The sequence below is a fragment of the Motacilla alba genome, chromosome 5 (assembly GCF_015832195.1).
Source record: "Motacilla alba alba isolate MOTALB_02 chromosome 5, Motacilla_alba_V1.0_pri, whole genome shotgun sequence".
In the NCBI taxonomy this organism is placed as follows: Eukaryota; Metazoa; Chordata; class Aves; order Passeriformes; family Motacillidae; genus Motacilla; species Motacilla alba.
Window position 1 is genome coordinate 57,507,739 of NC_052020.1, and position 26,043 is coordinate 57,533,781.

The following is a 26,043-nucleotide window of genomic DNA, read 5'->3' on the forward strand; positions in this document are numbered from 1 at the left end:
GGGCACCCTGTGCCAGGGCCTCAGCACCCTCAGAGGGAAGGATTTCTTCCTTAAATCTAATCTAAATCTGCCCTGTTTCATCTTAAAGCCATCTCCCTTGTGAAAATGCCTGGATCTACAGATGATGGAGGCAGAAGTCTTCCCTTGCTGGCTCCCTTTGGAGAAATGCACACAGCAAATGCGATCTACACAGCAGCTCCCATGCTAAACAAAAGGCAGGCAACAGCTCAGCAGTTTCCCTGCTCCTGAAGGTGGAAAATCTGTTTGGCTACACTCACCCACTCCTCGAGTTGTTGGCATGTCCCAAAGAGAGCATGATATTCCCGTGTTTCGTAGGAGCAGCACAACAAACCAGACAGAGCGAGAAATCCAGGAGCAGCACAAAAGCCATAAATACCAACCACAGTGCTGAGCCAATTAGTGAAACAAGAGAAATCCAATTCAGCCTTGGGTTTTCACTCAGAGGCAGGAATGTCTCTGCTGCAGCCTGGGAAGTTCGCCGGCGCTGGCAGCTCTGAGAATTCACCTCGTGTAAACTCAGCAGAGATGAAAAATACTCTCCTGCTCCGGGCAAAGCTGCTGAGGAGCTGCAAAGTGGCTGAAAGAAAGGACAAAGATTAATTTGGGGATCAATGGAGTAGCCAGAGGAGCTCGGCTGGACACGGGAGGGAGTCAGTGGGGCTGTGTGAGCAGTGGCCAGTTAGTGAGAGCCATGGGCTGCCTGGGTGACAACCAGCACCTGGGAAATGGGGCTGGAATCAAGGCTGATCTCATCTCCTCGCTGAGTGAGGAGCAACCCCACACAAAAATTACAGCAACCACGCTGCTGTGGTACCTGGAAGGTCCTTGAATGGCAGAGAGCACAGGGAGCACCAAAATATCCTGGAAAAGACACACACAAAAGCATGGACAGAGTGATTTGTGGCAGTAGCTCTCACCCCTGATGGAGAGATGTCTTCCAAGCTGGGATTTAAATTCAGTTCTTGAGCTCCTACTGGTTTAAAGTCAATGTGTAAAGCCCCAAGCTGCAGTGCTGTTTTGCCTTTATTAACCTGTAACCAAATAAAAGGTTTAAATCAGCTCTTCCACAAAGTTCCTGTGTCACTGTCACTGCTTTTTGGCTGCAGGAACCATGGCTTGCTGAAATTCTCTTTACAAACAGAAGGCACCAGGAACAGGCTCTGCTATTTTAGTTCATACAGACATTTTGGCATTGCAGCCAGGCCTCATCAGTGAGAGCAAACGTAACACTGGTGACTTCAATGCTGAAGAGCAGGCTTTGAAACTCCTCAAAATGCTGCTATTTGAACACTCATCACCCTCAAGAATGGGGATATTTGGGATTGAAAGGAGGTGGTGCTGCACCAGTGAGCTGCAGCCAGCCCAGCCCAGCCCCAGGTGAGGGGATGCAGGAGCACAAAGCTGGGGCAGGGTGAGGTCTGAGCACCCCAGGGCTGGCTGGATCACCCTGGGAGCACCAGCACAGGAGGGCAGGGGCAATGGAAAGCAGCACTGAAACAGGCTGAGCTGGGCACCTCACCATGGCCTTGCAAGAGCCAAACCCACCACTAAGCCATGTCCCCAAGTGCCACATCTAGGGGCCTTACATCCCTCCAGGGATGGTGATTCCCCCACATTCCTGGGCAGCCTGTTCCAGTGCTTGACAAGCTATTCCATGAAGAAATTTCCCCTAATATCCAATGTAAACTTCCCCAGGTGCAACTTGAGGTTGTTTCCTCTGGTCCTTCACTTCTTACCTGGGAGAAGAGACCGACCCCACGTCACCCCAACCTCCTTTCAGGGAGCTGCAGGTGGATGGTTTGCTCCCTCCCCTAGCACAAACCCAGGGATTTTCAGTCACTTTCTGCTACCTGTGGTGATACCTGAGCGATGGAGGGAAGGGTTAGATGATGTTGGCAGGGAGACAGGAGCAGGAGGTTCTTCTGCAGCCCCATCTCAGCTCAGCTGCAGCAGAGGGTGGTGGGGTTTGGCACATTCATCCTTTGGACATCACCTGTGAGGGGTGCACAGGGGACAGAGCACACCTCCCTCCTCACCCACCAGCATCTGGAACAGATCCCTGAGCAGGGACAGGAACAGAGGACAGGGAGCAGCAAGAGAAATTATTTTATTTAATCTTCCCTGCAAGCATCAGGAACCTGTGTGTAAGCTGGCTTTGCAGCACCAGCACCTCTAAAGCAGTATTTCCTGGATGAGTGAGAAAGCTCTCTGTTGAAGAATAAACTTAACAAAAGACAGATTAAAAACTCTCTATATCTTACTGAAAAACCCAGATTCCTAATTTCTGCATGCTCTGGCTGTCCTGAGGCACAAGACACACACCAGCACAGTCTGAGGGCTGAAATCCTACACCCACCAGTTTGTCTGAGGGAGGAAAAGTTATCAGATTAAAGATCAGCAAGATTTAAGGACTGCTAGAGCATTTATCACAGTGGTTTTTGCACTCATCTGCTTTATGTACTCAACCAAGATTTACTTGGAGTTGTCACTGTTTGGGCTCTGAGGAGGAAACATGCTGACTCCTTCTCTTTCTCTTTCACTGAGACATCTGAGCCTATGCCTAAATTTACCCAAGAGAATGGGCTCATGAAGCTGGTACAACTATTTTCATATTTAAATGTAGGGATGTTTTTGAAATATCTTCTGAAATTGAAGCTTGGGCACAGTAACCCAAAATACTTCCATGTTTCTAAGCTTGTCCCCAGCCCTGCTCCTTTCAGAGCTTCTTTCACATTACTAAAAATGTTTGCATACTTAAGATTTCCATTTGGTGTGGATACATTTTCTATTTGGTGTCAGTTTTACCAGCAGCAGCAGCAGCAGCAGCCACCCAAACAATTCAAATACTCCCAGGGACATGGAAAATCAGTATTTGATCAGGTGCTTGGGTTGCATCAGAAATTTATGTATTACTTTTACTTAACCCTAAACTATCCAATATCCAAGCACTGTTTTCTTCAGATCATAGAACCATGGAATATTCTGAGTTGGAAGGGACCCTCAAGGATCACCCAGTCCAACTCCTGGCCCTGCACAGAACAACCCCAGGAATCCCACCCTGTGCCTGAGAGCACTGTCCAAGTGTTCCTTGAGCTCTGTCAGGCTTGGTGCTGTGACCACTGTCCTGGGGAGACTATTCCAGTGCCCAATCACCCTCTGAGTGAGAAACTTTTCCTCATTTTCAAGTCCAAACCTTCTCCTAATATCCAAAAATCTTTATCCTAATATCCAGATGTTTCATTTGCCCGTGAAAATTAATTCTCACAGTTCAATTCCCATTACATCAAACACCTTTTGGAAAAAGAAACCCATAATCCAAGATGGTCTTTTTCTTAATAAAGACACCCAGCAGGATGCAGAAATAGCTGTAAAAATAGCAGAAGCAGCACAACAACTGTCCTGCATCCATCCAGGTTCTGCCAAGTTTCTGGTGGTGGCCACGGCACAGAGAAAATCTAACCTGTGACAACTGTCTTGCATTTCCTGAAAACCACAGGAATTCCCAGCTGATTTCTTCATGTGAGCACTGCCTTTCCAAGCCATCTCAGAGCTTACAAAATGCTCTCAAAGAGAGGAACGGACAAGGAACTTTTTAAAGGCTTTGCAAGAGGACCAGCCCTGGAAACCCAGATTGCTTCTTCTCTGCTTCTGTTTAGGAGCAGCATTCCCAGGCTGCATTTCCAAGAGGTTTTTGGTTTTACAGCTGTCACGACAGCAATTTTCTCAGCTTTGCAAGGTTCCCTCATATCCTGTTTGAGCTGGCTTATCTCTGTTTAGAAGCCATGTTCCTACATGGCGTTTTTCAGGAACAGATGTTCCAGCTGATCCCACATTGCAGCACTCAACGTATTTCACAGCCCCATTTTGAAACAATTAGCCTGTCACTGCTGAAAGAAACCTAATGCTTGGCTACTTGTTTGGAAATAAAAAAAAAATAAAAGAAAAAAAAAAAAAAGAAGAAATCAGGAGCAACCTATGATTTATGCTTTTCCCAAATATGCCAAGATGCTCTAAATTTACAGCTCATTAAAATGGCAGCGTGTCGTGGTTCAGCTGCTGGTCCCAAGATCTGTTATCTGGAGAAAAAGATCTGTGGGCAGAGCAGCTGGCAGAGAGCTCTCCCAGCCCCAAAAGTGACAAAAAAAAAAAAAAAAAAAAAAAAAAAAAAAAAAAAAAAGAAAGAAAGAAGGAAAAAAAGAAATCAGGAGAATCTTTATTTACACAAATTAAAAAGCTAATGGGTTAGTGAGGAGTGTTCAGAGCAGTGGCATCTGTAGCTTTTGGACCACAGGCTGCTGTCAACACACCCTGTGCAATACAAGGCAGCCTGATTAATAAGTCCTTAATGGAATCATAGAATCCTAGCATGGTTGGGTTGGAAGAGACCTTAAAGCCCATCCAGTTCCAGTCCTCTGCCATAGACAGGGACCTTCCACTATCCCAGCTTGCTCCAAGCATGGCCTTGGACACTGCCAGGGATGGGGCAGCCACAGCTTCCCTGGGCAGATGCTCTGGATTGCAAACACCCAGCAGAGCACCTTGAACCCATGGCTGGGATTCCAGTCATCTGCAGGCTTGGGAACCACCCAGGCACAGAGCCAGTGAATAACAAGGTGCAGTAAATGGCTTTGGTGCCATAAAAGCCAAAGGAGCCACAGGCAGATTTATATCAGGGAAGAATTTGATCCCCGACATTAAGCAGCAGTAATACCCACAAAAAGGAACTTGCAGGCTGATCTTCAATAAAATGATCTCCTTTTCATCTCATCGAGATTCCTCCAGCCTATTTCTACTTGGAGGAGGAGATCTCATGGTCATAAAGACCCAAAGGAGCACCCAGCACAGAGCCCATCTGCCACCAACACACACCCCCTGCTTGTCCCTGCCTGCTTGGCACCTTCTGGTGCCATTTGCCACCTTGTGTACCTTTGTAACCTGCTCCTGGTCAACTCCTTTTTTTTCCCTCGGAGCAACCTGGTCTAGTGGAAGGTGTCCCTGCCCATGGCAGGGGGTTGGAATGAGATGACCTTTAAGGTCCCTTCCAACCCAACCCATTCCATGATTCCCTCTGTCTACCTTTCCCTTCAGAGGGATGAGGGGGGATGAGCCAAGCCCGAGCTGGCAGCCCACGGCTGACATTTCCTGGCCAGCACAGGGTGCAGTAACAAGGAAAACGACAGCAACTGAGCTTCCAGCATGGAGCAGCTGCCAGGCCACGTGTCCCTGCTGACACGCAGCCTGGCAAGGACAGGTCCAGTCTGCCAGGAGCAGGCTGAGCAGGAAGAGCATCTCCAGGAGCAGGCTGAGAGCCCAGGCAGGAAGAGCATCTCCGGTGACAGCTCACGAGCGGCAGACAGAGATAGGAGACCAGACAAGGGTCAGGAGAGACACTGCTACAACCACGAGCTTCAATTAACTGAAAAGAGCAGAGGCTGCCTGAAATAAAGCTCTTTCTCATATCAGCTGACACTCAAGGCAACTGCATTTTTGATCATCAAAGCAAAACCAAAAAGCTTTTGCTCTCTGCGATTGCTCACGGACCTTCTCTGGGAAGGCATCCTGCCACTCATGGGTTTAGGGAGAGAAATGCTTTCTCAGGCTCCTGGAAGGATCACACAGCCCAGACATGCCAGAGACATTCCCTGGTATTATATATGTGTATCAGATGCAAAACTCATTGCATAAGTGTATTTTACTCTCAAGCAAGAGTAGCTGAACTAAGGACAAAAGTGGAGCAGTAATTCTTGCATGGAGCCCTCTGGGCCACTGCTAATTCCAAATACAGATTTAGCAGCCAGCACTCCTCAAAAAAAGGTTGGAAGATGAGGTTTGCTCATCTAGAGGCTCTCAGAACAACAGTCCTAGTGGAAAATGACCACTGGGGTGGGCTTATCTCTACCAGCCCTGATCCCAACCATCCCGGGAGGTGGGGAATAAACAGAAAAACCCACCTTACCCCAAAGGAGGAGTCTCCAAGAGCAGAGGTGGTTCACATCCTAGAGAGCCTGTTCCAAAAACCATAAGGAAGTGCAGAGGGGTAACAGAGGTGTGGACACCTTCACTGCCCACCAAACAGAATCTCACTCTCAGCAGAGCCACAGCAACAGGACCCCTGACTGGCCTTACCTGTCACATACAGAAAAATAGTGCTTCTGCACTGCAAGGCAAAGCATGGATCCAGCACTTATTCCCCAAGGAATATTTCTACAACATTCATCACTGATTAAAGTGAATTTGGGGACCACCACCCTCCCCCCAGACTGGCGTTTCTGCCTCTGGGTTCTTGCACATGGCTGGGGGTGCAGCAGGCAGGGACTGAATTACCAGGGTTATAATTCTTGGCTGGGTACTTCTAACTCTGGTGAGGCACTGGCAGAGCTCAGCTCACTAATTCACCTCCATGTAAACATGATTATTTTAAATGAACTCCAGACGAGGCTTAACTGTAAAAACATCTCCAGTTTTTGTAGCATTTTTAAGTGTTCAGCTCCGAGTTGTTTTCGTTACGGCAAGAACTTACCCTTTCTTCAGCTTACAAAGAATATTTTCAGAATTAATGACGCCCAACACCCCCCAACTATAACATGAAAAGTCACAAGTCTGAAAATTAAGCTGCAGCGGGATTTCACGGTCAGGATTTTCCCTTTCTTAGCCAACCATTCCTTTCCTCACAAACAGGAATGCTTTCAGCTTTCAGAGCCAAGCTGAAGAGAAGTGAAAACAGTAAGAGGTATTCACTTGGCTGCATTTCTTTGAGTGTTTCTGGTGCAGGGTTCCCATTACAGCTTGTGAGGAGAAGTGGCAGAGAAACACCGTGTGTACACGGGAAGGGTTGTACTTTCTCTGAACAGACACGTTTCCAGGAGGCGGCAGATGAAAGAGCTGGTGGTACTTCAGACAGGGGAAAATAACATCTTGCCAGTTGTGTTTATTTGTAGGGCCCTGTGATTTATGCCTTCCCATTTGTAGAGGGCTTGAGAGAGATGGATCACGTGGGCTCTGTTTAGATAATCCCCGAGGAAATTCGGAGTACATCAAGCGGGGAGAGATGGGGTTTGTTCTCCTAGATGAGAGGGGCTGGGAAGTGGCAGGGAGATGTGAGATTTCCTCAGGATCCTGGAATGAAGTTCAAGGCTCTGATTTTCTGAGAAGATTGAGTGTGGGTTGTGAGAATGAAGCAATTAAGATAAGAACACAAGTAGTTCAGGGTAGGCAGGGATGAACAGTTCTTTGCTGTTATTTACTGGCCTAGTACAGAGAAAAACAAGGAGTTACTCCCTCAAAGAGCTTTACCTGTCAAAAAATACAAGGAGAAGATGCAGAACTGTTGCTACAAGAGTGAAAGCAGAATCTGTCACCCTCTGACTCACGCTCCTGCTCTTTTGATTTTTCACATGAATGCCGCTTCGTGGTATGGTCCCCATCTCAACCCTTTGGAACCTCCTGGCTTTAGCAGGACTTGCAGAAATCAGCCACTATTGTCTGTATAAAGAACCTACACTGGCATTTCACACCCTGGAAAACATCCTTACCACAGTTTTGGGAGGCAAGAATGCAACTGCTTTTAAAAAGAAAACACTTATGGCAGAGATGAGTTTAGTTAATTGTTCTGGGGAAACAAAACAAAACCAAAGGCCAGGCTGGACGGAGCTTGCAGCAGCCTGGGCTAGTGGAAGTGTCCCTAGAACTGGATGGTCTTTAAGGTCCCTTTGAATTCTGTGACTCAAAATCAGCTGTACAAAGAGGCAACAGCTCAGCAGCCCAGCACAGGAAATCCCCCTCAGCCAGAGGAACCCCTGAGTGTCCAGCCCCTGTCACGGTGCTGCTGGAAAGCTGCTTTAAACATGTGGCATGAGCAGCCCTGAGTGCTCCTGCAGCAGTTCCTGGGTGTCACAGTGTGCCTGCTGCTGTGCCAGAGGTGCTGATGAAGGGAGCACAGCAGGGAAGGAGAGAGGGAAGATGTGATTCTGGTGTTTGTGTGATGTGCAGGATGCAGAATGCCCTTGGCCAAGGGCACATCACACTGGAGCAGTGATTTCCCAGACTGTCAGGATAAAAGGAAAGGAGGAAAAAAAGAAAAAAAATGACAGGATGCCACTCACCCAGCCAAATCCCCCATCACTGCAAGAAGCAGCTCCCAGAACCCATTAAAAATAAGCTCTAAGTCCTCATTTCAGTGGCAAGATTTTTCCATGGTGATCAAACACTCAGCTCTCTAGGGGATAACAGGCTGCAGGGAAGTACAAGTGCACCTGCTTTAGGGAACAGGCACCAACCAGGGGAGACTTTTTCATCTGACAGTAACAAATTGGAGTGCTGAGACCTCTAGAAGACCCCAGTGCATCCCTGCCTGCAGCTAGGTCAAGGCAATAGGAAGTGTTAGCAACCCTAATTTGCAGGGCTGGGCACCCCTGCCAGGAGAGAACAGAGCTGAGAGTGCTCTGAAGAGTCCAAGCTGCTGCCTTGTCTGCCCAGGGCAGGCAGGATGAACACTGGCACTGCTGGGGGTTCACTGCTTTCCTCCCAAACCTCCCTCCTGGAAGCTGGTGATGATTCCAGCTCATCAGCAGAGCAGGCAGGATTGCTGCTTCCCAGCTGGTTTTAGGTTGTTGGGTTTTAGTGAAGTTCTTTGCTCAGCACCTGCTCAGCTCTTCATGTGAGTGATTTCTGTATCTCTTCTTCCCAACTGTTTTTTAAGGAGCTGCCCTAGATCTGCAACAGCCTTTCCAGGGGCAAGAGCCCCACTGGCTTTTAGTTCAAGAAATTCCAGGGGCTTCACATCTCCCTTCAAGGTCCTCAGCAATTTTGGTGCAGGATCTGACAGCCTGGGAGCCTGGGGCCTTTGGGATGAAGTCTGACCAGAAGGACAATGATTCTCTGCCCCAAGTAAATCCTACAGAGGGGGTGAAAAAGCACCTCTTCCCAAAATGGCCCTTTCTTGCATTGGAAATATGAGAATTACCTCCCCCATGATCAAGGCACCTCACAGGCTTCTGATTCCACTTCTTACTTGACTTTTCTCTCCTTTCTCTATTTTAGGCTAAATATGAAGCAATGTATAAAGAACAAAATAACCCCTGAGCTATAAAAATTCCCTTTCTGCACTCACCTCCCAAGGCAGAGAAGGAGAGCAAAAGACAAAACCAGGCTTCCCCTTCTACCCAAAATACAACCAAAGCTGCAGACATGGATACAGGACTGTGGGTTTGTGTTACTGCCATCACAGGAACAAAGCCCAGGCCTTATTCTGGCCTCTCCTCAGCTGGCCACACCACCACACTGAGATTTCCATAATTTAATTTGGGATTTCTGGAAAAACCTTTTGTTGCAGTTCCCCGACCTGGCTCAAGGATGCCACAACATTGAGATTAGGATAAGGGATCTGGCCACATTCACAAGAGCAAAAAACCAAAATCCCATCCAAGTCCTGCAGGGCTGGGGGAGGCATCAACACACAATCAAAATAATGAATATTTTGAGGCAACTTATGAAAGACACGCATCTAAATCAGGAGTGCAGCAGAAAAAGAGGAATAAAAAAGAGATCTCCATAGGAACAATCCTGCCAAGCAGGCAAATATCTCAGTGCTTATACAGAAGCTTTCAGTTCCACACACAAAACACCACTGGGACACCTCTGGGAAGGATGGATTTCCCATGTTGAAACAACCCCAGAGGATGCAATCCTGCCCCCAGTGCTTGTGCCAAGTGTTCACAGCGAGCTGTTAAACAGTTGCAGGGTTCCAGCTCTTCTGTGGCTGCATTTCAGACTGGAATCCAACAGAAGTTTTGCACATGTGTCATTTTACACATCTGAGTGCTCAATCCACTGGGAGGAGGTTGGCACACACATCTTTCCTCCATCAGGGCAGAAATGTTATCCTGCAGCGATTCAGAAAGCACCTGGGAAGGTCAGCTCATGTTTTTAGCAGCTAATTTTGACAACTTCCATCTCTGAGCTATGAACAGGAATAACAAAACCTTCACTTTTATCCATTTTCCCCACAATTCAGATAAGATGGAAGTGTGCACATGAAATTTTCTGCTTCTGATATTGAAAACCCAGAAAAGCTGAGCAGGGAAGGGTGACACCAGCTGGAGTCCTGTCCCAGAGCCAGGGCTGGCCTGGGAGCTGGGATCTCCCCCTGTGCCAGGAATCTCAGGTCCTACCACTCTCACCATACAGCAGCTCTCTTTTATCTTCAGGAAGGGGAGAAAAGGGGGAAAAAAGCCATGGATTCTTGAGCACCTCACTTCCAAAATGCCAGATTTTCCTCATCAAAGTCAGAGAAAGATTCTCTGCAAACATAAAAGCTTCTGACATTTCAGTTTCGTGCTTTCCTAGCACTGCCAGTCCAATCCATGAGCAAACAGCCTCGTTCCAGAGCTTTCCCAATGTAAGACATGAGCAAACTTCACCAGGAATTCAATCAAACCAAAAAATAAAGCCAGGGGTTTGGTTTCCACGCTACAACCCTGAAATCCAGTAACACCCTTCCTACCCCCTCACCTCTCTGCTGCTGAGATTCCGCTGAAAAATAGAGCTGTATAGAGGTGGTTTTTTAATACTTTTCCTGGATGGAATTCTATTTGATGCTGTTAAGCTTTGATGACATACCCCAATGACTGGCTTGGAAGAAATCCATTTAGCAAGCTCGCAAATCACGCTGCTTCAGTGCCGTGAGTGCCCATGAGAAATGTGCATTTTCAATCATAAAAGCTGTAGAAACAAAATGGAACTTGGAGATGCAGACAGAAAAATTCCTTATCAAGGCTTGGCTGTGCTCACAGAACATGTGCTTACCATTTCCAGCTCCGGAAAAGTACTTACAGGAACCTGAAATACAAGACTGAGTCCAAAAGTAAGAAATAGATAAATTTCTAGAAGATACATTCAGGGGGTGCTTTTCCATTTCAAAGTCAAAATGGAGACTCAGATAAAAACTAAAACAACCCTCCCTTCTCCCCCTGGCTTTTCCTAGGAATAGAAAGAATTGTAATATGATCCATGCACGGAGTGCCAGATTTACAGAGGTTCCCTTATGTTTATGTGGCAGGACACATTGTTTTGGGGAAGCCTGGAGGAAGGAAAAGCCACGAGTTTGCACTTTTTTCACCTCTCCAAAATGCTCTTTGAATAGGAGCAGCAGAGGCTGCAGTGGGGATGAAGGATTAGCAGATCCCACTGCCATCCATGGTGTAATCCCCACCAGCAGCACATCTTTGAAGCTCAGTGCCAGGAACCCAGAAGCTTCCAAAAAGATCAGTCAGTCACGACAAGCTGGGAGAGAACACAGCCCTGTGGGGAATTTTAAAAACTGACTGAAAATGGTATTCACTGGGCATTTCCTGACATATTTTCCTCAATTTTTTTTCCAAATTCTGTCAATGACAATGACAACACCTTTGATTAATTGCAAGAGAAGATAATTGGAACAAAATGTGAGATGCTCAGCCTTGCAGACAATAAAACCCCATGCAGTAATTTTCCTGGGATTATGAGCTGATGGCCTCTCCCACTGGTTGGGCTGCCTCATCCTTTCCTAAACAGTCTCCTTGCCTGTGTATCCATCTACTGCCTCCCATCCCATCCCCATCCCTCATCTGACAGCTCTCTGCATGTTCTCAATTCAATTACTGCACTTTGTTTAGCAAAGCACAGTCCTGACCCAGCCTTGCAGCCCTGGGCACAGGAGCAGCTCAACTGCTCTTTACACTGCAACAAAGGGGACCTGAATTATACATCAGCACCCTGAGCCATGCAGGAGACTGACAGAGCCCTTGGAACACAGCTCCAGGAAGGACTGCTCTTGCAGGAAAGCTTTAAGTTTAAGAAGCTCTTGCCCTCTCCACTGCATTTCCTTGTCCTCTCTGTTTTAGTGCAATCACTTCTTGTAGCAGCTTTTGCTGCAGAGTAAAAGAACATCTCCATCCTCCCCTGAGAAGCTGTTGTTTATAGAAAGCATTGATTGGGTCAATAGTGGGATTTAAAGTGCAGTTCCACAGAGAGCAGCAATGAGCAGAACTGTGCAGATCCTCATCACAGCACCAGAACATTGAGAAGCAGCTCCCTGCTGGTGCCAGGGGTTGTGGCACCACGTGCTGCAACCCAGCTCCCAGAGATGCCATCCCACAGACTGGATTTTAGGAAGAAATCCTTGGCTGTGAGGCTGGTGAGGCCCTGGCACAGGGTGCCCAGAGCAGCTGGGGCTGCCCCATCCCTGGAAGTGTCCAAAGCCAGGTTGGATGGGGCTTGGAGCAGCCTGGGATAGTGGAAGGAGTCCCTGCTCATGGCAGGGGGTTGGATGGTCTTTAAGGTTCCTCCCAACCTAAACCATTCCATGGTTCTGTAGCTCTCATTTGTGCTTTTCCTTTTTTTAAAGTGATGTTGCATTTTGCACAAAGCCTGATACTCTTTCACCCCCACCCAAATCTGCTGTTTATGTGTCTGTCACAACAGACAGGCACAACTCTGCAAGGTGCTTAAGGGACACCCTTGAAAGCTGAATCCTGGGGATATCACTGACCTTGGAGGCTGAAGCTCTCTCTCTTTTTCCATTTACCCTTGCAGTTGCTGCAGCAAATTAACTCAACCTTGTGGTCAATGAGATCAACATAAAGCCAAAAGGAACTTCTAATATTTCTCCGTTGAGGAGAGATGAAATCAGTGCAGGCTCCAGAAGATAAGAGTGATGGGAACTGCTCACAGTCAGGAGTATCTGCAACAACTAAATGCCTCTCATAAGTGATGAGAAACAGAGCAAAGGCTTTGTTTGCCTTGCTTAGGAAACAGCTTCTTTCCCAGTTTTTCTACTGGAACATATCTGAATTCCTGTTTTTCATTTTGCCTGGATGCTGTTTGGGACAGGTGATCCCACCTCCCTCCTGGATCAACCACCTTGTCCTGATCGAGGCTCCACAAAGGTGGAGCAGTCCCTGCAGAGTGGCACTGTGTCCATACACTCTTGCTGTTAACCATCACTGTGGCATTCCCAACTGAGATTGTCATGATTCTGAAGGGCTGAGACTGCAGGAATTCATTCTGTCTCATGAGAAGGGAAAAAAATTACATTAAAAGTGTAAAGAAACAGCCTTACTTACACAATCTCTCATTTGCAGGCTTCAAGATGGGAAAAATCTTTAGGGAAACAAACATGAAATGCTGAGAAGTTCCTGTAGGTCTAAAAATCATTTCTTTATAATAACAATACAAATTCTAGAGGTCTTTTCCACACACAGTTTTGAATTAGTGGCTTGTCATAGTGGTCTTCTAAGGATGAACAACCTCTGATGATACCTAGAAAGAGAAATTTCTCTTGCAGACTTTGGCTCCAAATGCATTTCCCTTTGGCTCAACATTTTGACAGTGCTGATGTGATATTGAGCCAAGAGGTTTTCCATAAGTGAGACACACTTTTGCACTGGATTTTAATACCAACCACCTCCACATTCACCTACGATAATAAATATTTAAAAGGTCTTTATTGACTTCAACTCAAGACGATTCTGGAAAAAACTGAATTTTATTCACTTAAAAATAATTGATATATTCACAGACAGAATCATTTAAAATAGTAACAAATTTTTAAGAAAAAATAGTAGAAAATAAACAGTACTGAAAGACTGTTATTTTGATGGAACAGCCAGACTATCACACTAGACAGACAAACATACCAGTGACAACATCTTCAGACAGAGACTGCCATAAACAGCCCTAAGCTTTAAAATGTGTCTGTCCCTGAAGAATCTGAATCTCCACGTGCACTGCTCAGACTCTGAGTTTCATTATCTGTGCTCGTGCCAGGCAGCTGCACTGACACCCTTGCTGCAGAAAGATGTGCATTCAGATGAGGGGCAGCATCCTCTCCTAAAAAATAAAAATAAAGAAAGAAAAAGTAAAAAGGAACACTAAAATCATTATTTGCTGTCTGTGAACTGTGCTGAAGTCATCTCCATCTTCCGTGGGAATGCAGGTACACAGACACCCCTGCTGCCCACAGTTCTGAGCACTTCAGAGGGTGCTGCTTTAGCCAGCAGAACTCTCCTCACCAGGTAACAGAGGGATGAATTTCTGTGCACATACAGGATCACAGAATGGTTTGGGTTAAAGGACCTTCAAGAACATCTCATTCCAAGACCCTGCCATGGCAGGGACACCTTCCACTACCCCAGGGTGCTCCAAGCCCCATCCAGCCTGGCCTGGAACACTGCCAGGGATCCAGGGGCAGCCCCAGTTTCTCAGTGCCAGGGCCTCAGCACCCTCACAGGGAAGAATTCCTTCCAAATCTCCAATTTAACCTTACCCACTGTTAGTTTCAAGACATTCCCCTTTGTCCTGTCAGTCCATGCCCTTGTATAAAGTCCCTTTCCAGGTTTTTGGATGCCCTTTAAGTACTGGAAGGACTTGAGTTCTATAAATACACTGGGTTGGATTTACATACACTCACCACACACACACAGATCTATACTCTTCAGCAGGCCCAGAATAATTTCAAATATGTGTACTGGTGTTTCTGGTGTTTTCCACAGCATTGGAATGGGATCCATAGAAAAGTCATGGGCAAGAGTTAATGTATTTAGCCAAAGGAAGGAGAGCAGATGAATCAATTCATGGAGCAGGGAGAGGAAGTCATGGATCAGGGTAGAAACAAAGAATGAAGCAACTCAGGAGAAATGGCACTGGCACTCAACTGCAGCAAGAGCATTTTGAGATTTCAGTTGTCCTGGGGGCATTTAAGTGCAGCAGCTACAAGCAAAACAAACATATCTGAGTCCATGTACAACAGCAAAGTCTTGGAGCTTGTTCTTATTCCAATAAGCTGTAACAATTCTCCCTTCCTCTGTGATAGACTAGGTAATTAAAACACTGTTTTCCCAATAAAACAAAAAAAGTTAGGCTTTCTTTCAGCCCAGTTAATTATCTACTGTGTCACTGAAGCAGTCATCTGCATTCATCTGACTGGCAGCAAAGCACGCATCGAATGGCTAATTAAAACAAAACCCCACTGCTAAAATGAAATTCCACTGGTGCTTTTCCTGCTAGAACAGCAGCCAACAGCCTGGGAAATCAAACAGGAGTGAGGCCAAAGACAGTAAAGGCAGGACAGGCAGTGACCTGTGCCAGCACAGCATCTTGCTATTCAGGAAGGCAGCAGGAGCACAAGAGCATTTTTTGTGCCCTCGGGGAATCAGCCCATCACCTGGAGAGGAAAAAGATTTGGGGAGATCTTAGAGCAGCCTTCCAGTACCTAAGTGGAAGAGAGCTGGAAAGGGATTTTCCACAAGGGTATGGAGTGATGGAACAAGGGGGAGTGGCTTTAAACTAACAAAGAGCAGAGTTAGATGGGATATTGGGAAGGAATTCCTGGCTGTGAAGGTGGTGAGGCTCTGGCACAGGGTGCCCACAGAAGCTGTGGCTGCCCCTGGATCCCTGGCAGTGTTCCAGGCCAGGCTGGACAGGGCTTGGAGCAGTCTGAGATAGTGGAAGGTGTCCCTGCCATGACAGGGGGTTGGAATGAGATGAGCTTTAAGGTCCCTTCCAACCCAAAACATTCTGGGATTTTGGAATTCCAGTCTGTGTTTGTGTGATACAAAAAGGCTGCTGAGAAGAAAAAGCCAAGGGTTTGTTTGGTCAGACATGAAAATGACACAGTGAAGACATGACTGTGCAATGCCCAAGGAAACCTGGCAAACCATCCTCTACTAAAGCCCCTCTCCAACACTAGATGCAGTTTGATACTTTCAAAGCTTTATTTCTTAATAATTTCCACAGTCATGTCACATTCCATGATGTCATTGTTTCAACAGCTGTTTTCAGGTTTGTTAAAAAAGGGGGAAAAAAAAGGAAAAAAGGAAAAATGAAAGGAAAAAAGAAAGTAATATTCCCTTATCCCAAGGCTCTGTCGGAACTTCTCAAGTCTTTGATTCTGGGAGTGCTAAAAGAAAGTATCATATTAGTCTGCATTCCTCTAACACATACCCTAATATATTTTACAGATATACTACAGACCAATTTTACAATAGTTATAAAGTGCTAAAAGACAGAAAAAACCAAAAATAGTAATTCCATCTACTTGCTCAACAGAAAATTTACGAGTTCCTGAGCTATCAAAATATCTTTAACTTAGAAATACCCAAAGTCACCACTGCCCTTTTGTAAAGGCAGAAATCTGAAGTCTCTGACTTTGTTAAATTCACACAGAACATGGATTTTCAGCATTTTAACTGTGAAAAAACTGTGGATATCATATTTCAGCTAAATGAGAGATTCTGCTCCATGACTGTAACTTCCCAGGACAGAAAGCTGCTAGTCCTGAAACTCTACATGGGCCCCAAAAATACAACTACCAAGTTACTCTCACATGTGTTTTATCATTATTACCTTTTGCTGAGTGTAACCTTGTGCACACACAGTGCATAAAACACTTTATATACACATCCAGGGAGGGGTTGGAGAATAAAGACACAAATAGAGGCAGACTGGTTTCAATCCTTGTATAGCCCCTAGTCTGCTCCTTCTTTAATAATGTGATATTCCATTTTATGTCTTCCCCATATCAGAGAGCAGCTCATAACCAATATTAAGATGGTTTCCTCTTTAACACCGAGTTCCTTACCAGAATGGTTAAAATCTTCTGATACACCATAAAAATGGAAATGAATTTATTTTTCTTCACAAAGCACAAAAGGGCAAGCAGGCAGGTAATCTTCATGGCTTTCCTCCCACCCTTTTCTTAGAGGCTCTGTGAGTCCTCAGTACAATTTTGTAATCATGTAGTTAGGTGTATTTATAAAAATTTTCCTTGTTAAAATCCAATAAATGGAGCGTGTGACCTTAGGTGACCTCCAGTTTTCCAAATTCATTGTCACCATCTAATAGAATAAATTCCTATGAACTGTGAAAACTGACACTCTTGGTAAGAGAGTCCTTGGCTGGTAGAAACTCATCAGTGCCTGAAAACATCTTGGTGACCTGCTGATGGAAAAGGTCACATTTCAGATCAGAGATTTTTCCTGTTCTTGGCACTCTGTAACAAATTCATGTACAGTATTTAATTTCCAGACCTTTGTTTAACAGAAGCATAAAAATTAATGGTGTGTCAAGCATCCAGTGACCTGTGAAGGGAGTTTTTCTCGAAGAGGTACTGTCACACTCAGAATATGCCATATACAAAGGGTGTCATGAATGTGTGCCAAAGGGAAAAGGAATTAACCACACTGAAGGGAGGTTTGGTTACTCACACCATATAGCAACAGCAAGAACAAAGAAAAATGTTTAAAATATTTCTTTTTGAATTTTTCTATTTGGCAAAATAAAAAGACTAAACAAGTCTGACTTTTAAGCCAAAAGAAAACCATGTGCTTTAACTACTCTGACTGGGTGTCCATATATGAAATAAAACTATTTTAAATCTATCTGGGGATTAAAGAGAGCCATACCTTGTAAGTGAAATTGTAATCATGGAATCACAACATGGTTTGGGTTGGAAGGGACCTTAAAGACAATCCAGTTCCAATCCCTGCCAAGGGCAGGGACACCTTCCACTACCCCAGGTTGCTCCAAGCCTCAATGTCCAACCTGGCCTGGAACGCTTCCAGGGATGGGGCAGCCACAGCTTCTGTGAGCACCCTGTGCCAGGGTCCCACCACGCTCACAGTCCAGAATTTTTTCCAATATCTAATCTAAACCTACTCTCTTTCATTTTGAAGCCAATCCCCCTTACCCTGTCAGTCCATGCTCTTGTAAATCATCTCTCCCCATCAAGACAATAAATAGGGAGGGTTTGAAGGATCAGGACCCAGGTTATTTTTCAGTATAAAACCAGAACCATAATTACTGTAATTACCTACCTATTGCTTCCTAAAATTTCAAAACAATCCTCCCTCTATTCTCCAACTGAAGCAGCTCTCTTCAAGAGCAAGAATAAACTCCCAAGATTGTAAAAACAACTCCAGTGCAGTTCTCTCATTCCTTTAATAGCAGGGGCTGATAGGAATGGCTTGTTTCTTCTTCTGCCAGATTCCAGCTGCTTTTTCTTTGTTTATTCCTGACTTCAAAGTTTCAAACACTGTCCTGTCCCAACAAATAACTTCCTCCAGATGGCATTAGCTCAAGTGCTCTGAGCACTGGGATAGCACAGCACCTGCAGATCTAACTCAGCATCTTAAAATCTTCACTGAGGGCGCCTTTTTTTTCTTCTGTCATTCCCCCATTTTGCTTTTTCCCTACATAAAAAGGTTCACATCTGGCATACAGTTACAAAGACCATTAGAAGGGAAAGAGAGCTGTCAGAAATTCTTTACACTAATGGCTAAAGCAAAGTAGAAGAACAAATGTCTACAGGCCCAAAGGTAACAGAACCACTGGCAGTAGAAACATTTTATAGAGCCACAGAATGGTTTGGGTTGGAAGGGACATCAACACTATCCAGTTCCACCCCTGCCAAGGGGAGGGAACCTTCCACTGTCCCAGGGTGCTCCAAAATCTGTCCAGCCTGTCCTGGAACACTTGCAGAGATGGGGCAGCCACAGCATCTCTGGGCACCCTGAACCAGGGCCTCCCCACCCTTACAGGGAAGAATTATTTTCTAAGATCTCACCTAACCCTGCCCTCTGGCAGTCTGAAGCCATTGTCCCCTGTCCTGTCACTCCATCCCTCATCCAAAGTCCCTCTCCAGCTCTCCTGGAGCCCCTTTAGACACTGGCTGAGCCTTTAAGGTCTCCCTGGAGTCCTCTCCAGGCTGAACATCCCCAGCTCTCAGCCTGTCAGCCTCTCTTATCTGCACCTCAATTCTCTCTTGTCTTTTCCTCTCTTTTCTCCTCTCAGCCTCTCCTGTCTGCTCCTTTTACCTGTAATCAAACCTGTGAGGTCCATTTTGGTCCAATATGTGTCCTGGCCATGTCCCCATGGGTTTGTGTGGTACCACACTGAAATTCTCTCACTTTCATACGTGGTTGTACAGGTGAGTTACCAAGCAGAGCAACCCAAGGAGTGGCATTTTTGGCAAAATCAAAATTATTCCAGGCTTGCTGGGCTAACACATTCTTGTGTAAGAAAAATCCATATTTTGATGTAAGTAATTCTGAAGGCTGCACTGAAAAAAGAAATTACACTGCAATGTCAGTCATGCTACTAATTATAATGATATTTAGCATTTCCAGTTCAGAGTCACATTCAGCTGTATTGTGCATACTGGCTGTTGAATGTTTCTGGATTCAGTGGCTTATAAAGTTGAAAGTGGGTAGGTTATAGAACTAATGAATACAATCTTTTCAGGAGTAAGCAGGGCCATCAACAGGTACTCAAATAACCCAAATTTTTGGGCAATTTTTTCTCCATTTATTCGAAATGAGAGCTCCTCCTCCAGAGCTTTTCTTGCTCTTGTCACCTTGAATCCATGGGCTTGTTTAGGTTATTGTGGAGAAGCTGGCCTTTCTCAGCTCTGCCAAAATGTGCTTTTTAGGGCAGGGGCTCTCTTGCTGTTGTGTGAATGCTTTTCCAAACATTTACCTGGCTGCAGGTGAGAGCTCTGCCCTCCACTGGGGCAGAAACCCAGAAAACAGGAACAAGATGCCCTGCGAGTGCCTGCAGTTCTCTTTTTTAACCCCAGCCCACACTGCCCCAGCTTAGCTGTCTCATGGCAAACAGAAAAGACTCGAGGCAAAACAAGGCCAAATTTCTAGGGCTGAGTTACATGCAAGGGGTACATTTACAATTAAAACACTTGAGCTGTTTTACAGAAATGGACAGACATCTGGGGGAACGGAGCCAAAAATGTCTGGATTTAAAAGCACGAGTCTACTGCTGAAAAAACATGGTTTCATTCTCAAAGGCTGCAGCCAACTCATAAACTTCCATAAGTGGGCCACAGACACCAGTGGAGACAGAAAACTATATAATGTGAGTTCAGTTCAAGTTCTGACCTAAACTTGGCAAATTCCACCTTCCCCTTGGTGTCATGTACTTACAAAAACCCTGCACACAAGCACACAGAAAATAAACACGTGTATACACACACTGTGCTTTTGCTGTTTGTTTGTGTAACCCCCAATGTATAGCCCAGCTATAAATATTTCCAAAAAAGAAAATAAATGCAGATCCCCAGCCAGTAAAGGAGGGTTGGGCCAGGCTCAGCAGCTAACAAATATTTCAAAGCAGAATATTTGAAAATGGTTTTCTCCTCCTCTCGAGTTGGAGTTCAAGGTTCAGTGGTTTTTCCAAAACACTCTATATTCCCACCAACAGCAACACTAAACAGAACAAAAACTAGAAATACATTAAATAAACTAGAACCAGATTTTTCAAAATCCTAACACAGAGACCAGCAGGGAAGGGCAGACAGAAAGCAGCTCCAAAAACATCTAGAAATGAGATTGCAGAGTTTACTAAATAAATATTTCCTTTTGGTGCCTAAAATCTACTCTGCTCCTTTAGATCTGGCATCTTTTGCTCTGTAGAACCTCTCACTGCTTAACAAATTTGTTCCCTGGCCACATCTCTTGCTGCTGTTTCCCACCAAATCCCTTCCAAAACATGTGTAATGATCTTTCCAAATAACTACAATAATTATTAATACCAAGAAGCAGTATTAAAAGTGAATTTGATTTTTCCATACAGATAGCTGTGATTTTTGGATGTGCAATTGGCTCAGAACAAATAGTTTAACATTTAAGCACTGCTCTCTCTAGGCTGCAATCATTTTCCTGAGGAAAACTCAGATGAGGCTCTGTGGCAAACAGTGAAGCTGCAGCTTTTATTTCAAAATTAAAAAAGGAGAAGGAGTTGGTTCCTTACTGGTCCAGAGTCTTTGAAAAACCACCAGGAAAACGTGTATCTTGTGCAAGGGCCAGGGGGAGGAGTAATCCCTAAATCCACAAGAGATAACCTAGGTAAACAGCTGGTGGAATCAGGAGAATCTGACAGGTGATAATTAAAAATCTGCAGATCTAATGGTGTAATTAATATTTTACTTATTCAGTAAAACTAAACATCACCTACATACCTTTTTTAAAAAAAATATGCAAAATCTAACCAGCAAGTGGACAGAAAGGTAATTTCAAAAGCATATTTCTAGAATATATTGGGCTCTGTTATTCACACCTTCATGTTTGGGGCTCCAAAAGACATTTTAATGCCTGTATCTGAAACAAAATAAAGAAGCTAAAAAAAAAAAAAGGAACTGGAATGATCAATCGTGGGAATTCACACTTAATTCTAAGATAAAGTTCTGCTGAATTCCCTTAGGATGCAGAGTCAGTCAGTGCAAAGCCAGCAGCAGGACTGGCTCCACTGAGACCTTGTATCTTAATGATATTAATTGCAGCAATACTGCCTCCAGCTTATCTGCATCGTGCCACAGTGCCAGACATAACAGCATTCACAGCCTTCGTGGGGAGTGGCGAGGAAAAGAAATAAAAATCAAAGCATCTTTTTAATTCTCAGAAGTTACATGGCCTCCTTTTATTGAAAAACAATTTAAAATATTTTTACACGAATAATTAAAGTTGAGTGACCAAAGTCAAGCGATGTTTCACCATCAATTAAGATCTGAAAATTAATTAAAATCTTCCCAGTTCACAGCTGAAATGCAGGTGGGGTGTCCCTGTGAGACTGTGCATCTCCATCCTTGAATGCCCAAGGCCAGGTTGGATCTTGGGGGGATAGTGGAAGGTGTCCCTGCCCATGACAGGGGGATGGAATTGGACAATTCCAAACTGTCCAGGCCTGCCAGATCCCCAAATATCCAAAAAAATCCTGAGGAATCTCAGAGGACAAGTTTCAGTGAACCTCTGTAAGAAGTCACAAGTTACTTTTCACCACTCAAAAGCTCAGTGGGAGATCTCAATGAACTCTCCCTCAAACAGACAAGAGGTTTTATCCCATGGCTGCAATCTGCGCCCATGGGATCTGCAAATCTGCACCCAGATTTGACTGAAAGTCAGGGAATGGGTATCAGAAAGAAAAGAGAAAACTTTCTGCCTGAAGGGCAGTGCTGCAGGGCAGAATTTTCTCACTGCAAGTCACTCTTCACATACAATGGAGTCACTAAATGCATTCTTATAATAAAAAAGAAATAAGGTATACTCGGTATAAAAAACTTCAAATAAAAAGTGTTTTTCTAGATGACCACAAGCAAAATAGCTTTATTTCTCCACTCTGAATACTTAAATATTCACATGATCCTGTGATTTGTTTTGATGATTTTCAATAACAAAGTCATGGGATTCCCCATCTGGAAACAGTTTGCCAAGACTCCCTTTACTGTACTACCATTACCATGATCTGGCATATTAAAAATGCTTGTACCTACAGCACAATTACCCAAAATTTTTGTAATTACACCTTTTCAAAAGAAGATGATGAACGTTTTCCCCAGGAACAAAACAAAACAAGACAGAACAAAAGCCAGCCCTACAGAGTTTGCATTTTCCAATGGTCAGTCTAATAAATTCCAGAACATCTCCATGCACATTTGTAATACATGAACAAACAAACTTACAAAAAATACATTTTTTCCAGCCTTTTGTTTAGCTGCAGAGGGTGGCCACTACAGGTCTTACCACTTGTGCATATCAATGACCTTTGGAAATGGGTAGGAATAAGCATTTCTAGGAAGCTTAGAGAGGCAAAAAAATTTTCTGTTAGCTCAGAAAGAGGACTGAATAAATGAGCACATGTTCAAACAAGGAAAACATTAAATGTCTTTAGTGGAAGATCTGGGAGCTCACTGTTACAGAAGCAGAAAATCATTCAGGTTAGAAAACACTTCTAATATCATCAAGTCCAACCATTAACCCACCATGTTCACCCCTAAACCACGTTCCCAAGCACCACATCCAACACATTTTTTCAACATTTTCAGGGATGGTGATTCCAACCCTCCCCTGGGCAGCCTGTTCCAATGTCTGACCACCCTTTCAGTGCAGAAATTTTTCTTAATATCCGATCTAAACCTCCCTTGGTGCAACTTGAGACCATTTCCTCTGGTCCTGTCTGTGTCCAGACCCTATTTTGACCTGCTCTTGAAATGAGCACTCAGTGTGATGACAAGTAACTCTGCCTTCACCATCCTGTGACCAGAAACTTGGAAAGGTCTGGGAGTAAATACATGATTTTATCTTGTGCTATTTTAAAGTTTGCTAAAATCTAAAATGATTAAACTTTGTGCAATAGAGATAAGCATTCCTCCTTAAAGAAAAAAATAAAAAGGAATACAAAAACTTTGGCCTGTTACATGAGAAAGAGTAAAACCAAAATTCCTTTGCAGTACTTGGGTGAATCTGAGCTCTAAACCAATAGAATAAATGAGCTGGAGAAATGTATTGCTCTACATTTATGTTGCACATTAAGCACAGTGCACCACCTTCTCTACTCTTAGACACATCAGTGATTTTAATATCATCCCCCTCCATCTGTGCTAAGTGGTACAAAACAACAAAACACAGGAGGAACTGCAGGCAGCTCCCACCAGCACGGTGCCTCTCGAAGGATTCTCTGCCAATGAACAGCTCCCAGCAGCACCAGAGAAACCAACAACTCTTGTCAGGAGCTGCTCTGCACAAACCTTGGAGCTGCTGTCAAGCAGGGCCTGCCTTGAACAGACCCTTTTCCATCAGGTTCTCATTTGGGCAGATGCTCTTTGCCTCTGAGGCTGCAGCCACCCGCACACAAATTGAAATTTGGGATGCTGGCTGCACTGATTTCCTTCAGGAAGCTCTGCAGCTCTTTGACTCTTCCCAGCTCAAGCTGCTGGTGCCAAACCTGGTGAGCACCCAGATCATCCCTCAGTGCTTTGGGCCATTGTGGAAACCCAGGGCACCAGGAATATTTCTCTGTCTGCTCTGGGGTGCCCTGACCCCCAGGGGAGCACTGACCCTCATTCATGGAGAAAGTTTCCCAGACTTCAAGATAGACTGGAATCCACTAAAGTGTGAAATAGATTATAGAGAGCAGTGTAGGTGCATCACTTGGTGAGAAATTGAGATTTTGGGATTTTTAGTATGTTGTGGATGGAAGCAAGATGGAGGGCACAGGGTGTTGTCCTGGCTTTCTTCTTCATGCTTCTTCTTCCTTCTTCTCCATGGGTTTGGGTGGCATTCTGGAATTGGGCAGAAATTTTGCACTGGAGCCTCTTTGGGATCAGTTATTGGGTTAAAAGGGAAAATAATCCAGTTCTTAACTGGATAGTTTAGTCTTAAAATACCTTGTAACAAGAGATAGTTAGCCATTTTGTGCCTTCTAATGAAAAGCTGCAGAACTCACAGCAGTGAGACTGTTTTACAATAAGAAATAATAAACACCTGAGTCCAAACATGAACTACTGCCTCGAGTGCCTTCAATCCAGACCCAGAGAAACCAACAGGCCATGAGCAGGATTAACAGAGCTTCTTGGCAGCTGAGGGAAAATCATTTATCAGTTCTCTGGGTTTAAATATCCCTGGCCAAAATACAGGGAGATCTGCACTGCAAAGGAGCATGCATGGCAATCCAGTCTGCATGTGTGGGAGCAGAGTGTGGGCTCTGCCTGATGATGGACACAACTTGGAATTTCCAACCACTGAGGCTGGAAAAGTCCTCGAAGGTGAAGGGCACAGACTGGCTCTGAGCATCATTACAGAGCACACACCTGAATTCAGGAGCTGCTACAGGAACAGCAATTACACAAAGCTCCTCAGGAAAGAAAGTGGCTTTTGCAAACCCTGCACACACCTGACAATGGCACAGACTCAATTATTCAGCACAATCCTGATGTGACATGATGACACCCAGTGTGTGCCAGCAGGAAAAGCACAATGGCAAAGGAAGTCTTATCTTGTGTGCCTCATGGAATTTAATATGTTACCTGAAGCAAATTCATCATATTATACACACAACACACTCCCAAGTTCAGGAACACTTTCTCTGCAAGTATCAGATAAAGCAATCTGTTTTCTGGCAATTTCCCTCGCATGCTACAATAAGACCAGAATTTTAAGAAACATTATCCATTATTTTCTTTTTTTCTGCCTCTTAAATATCAGGGAAGAACTCAGTCTAGAATATACTTAAAATTCAATACATCTCCAAGTTGGGGAATATGTTTTCCCTCGTCATTACTCTGTCACGGAGCATTATGCTGCCTACACAAGAGCAGGAGAGAACAAAGGCTTAAAGATCATCTTTCTTTAAACACAACATTTAAGTGTCACTGTTATTTAATGCAATATTGGGGTTTTTTTTTAAATCTTGGAGGCAGAGAAGACACGTGTTGCAAAATCTCTTGCAACAGGACTGTCTCCTACATTGTTGGAAGCCTGGAAAGGGTCTGGATCATGCCTGGGGCCTCTCTCACTAATTCTGCAATGCAAACTGCAATGTAGTTTTAACTCTGCCATTAGAAAGGTCTCCAATCATTCCCTGTTCCTTCAGATGAGAAGTAAACAGGTTCATTCAGACTCATTGTGCATTGTTGTGCATTTTTAGAGAGCTATTTGGAAAGGGAGTAGTGGAGTATCCAAGGTGTAGCTTTATTCACACCACCTACATTTATCATGCACAGAAAGTTTCCTGGAAACCCATTCTAAAATCTGATAAGAAAAATCCTCATTAAGAATCATTTGCTTGTTTAATTTTCACTTATTGAGCTTTAATGTACCATAAAAGTAATAACAACAGTGCCTTAACTAAATACTGCTTGTCTTGTGTTCATTAATTTCAGAAGAACACAAAACTGCCTGCAGATACAGGAAGCTGCTGGAAAATAAAAAGGAACCGATTGCATAAACTCAAACGAGAGAAATTGGGTTTTTTTTTTGGTGGAACACTGAGTTCAACAAAAATGTATTCTGTTCACTGTACACACGACACCAATGGGAATAAGAGCCAGTTCAAGTTCTAAGTTACCATTACTTGGGTAATGGCTTCAAGCTGCAAGGCACAGCTGTATGGGCCCAGCCAGACAGGCTATCACAGCAATGCTTTGATAGCATGGGGCCCTTAAGTGTCAGGATATAGAAAAGGCAGCAGTTGTTGGCTGTGAAAACA

General features: G+C 44.5%; 1 protein-coding gene across 7 annotated transcripts in view; it reads right to left on the minus strand.

Annotated features, from left to right (window-relative positions):
• Positions 1 to 26,043, minus strand: part of KIAA0586 (KIAA0586 ortholog) — a 107,060-nt gene that overhangs the window by 23,643 nt on the left and 57,374 nt on the right. For 3 of the 7 annotated variants that reach the window (XM_038136864.1, XM_038136860.1, XM_038136863.1), the window contains exon 31: positions 13,742 to 13,887. In XM_038136864.1, the coding sequence (XP_037992792.1) occupies positions 13,742 to 13,887 (146 nt within the window). Of the gene's footprint in view, positions 1 to 12,778; positions 13,318 to 13,375; positions 13,888 to 26,043 lie in introns of those variants that run through there. The other 4 variants (XR_005256983.1, XM_038136858.1, XM_038136859.1 and 1 more) reach the window with 4 other exon arrangements.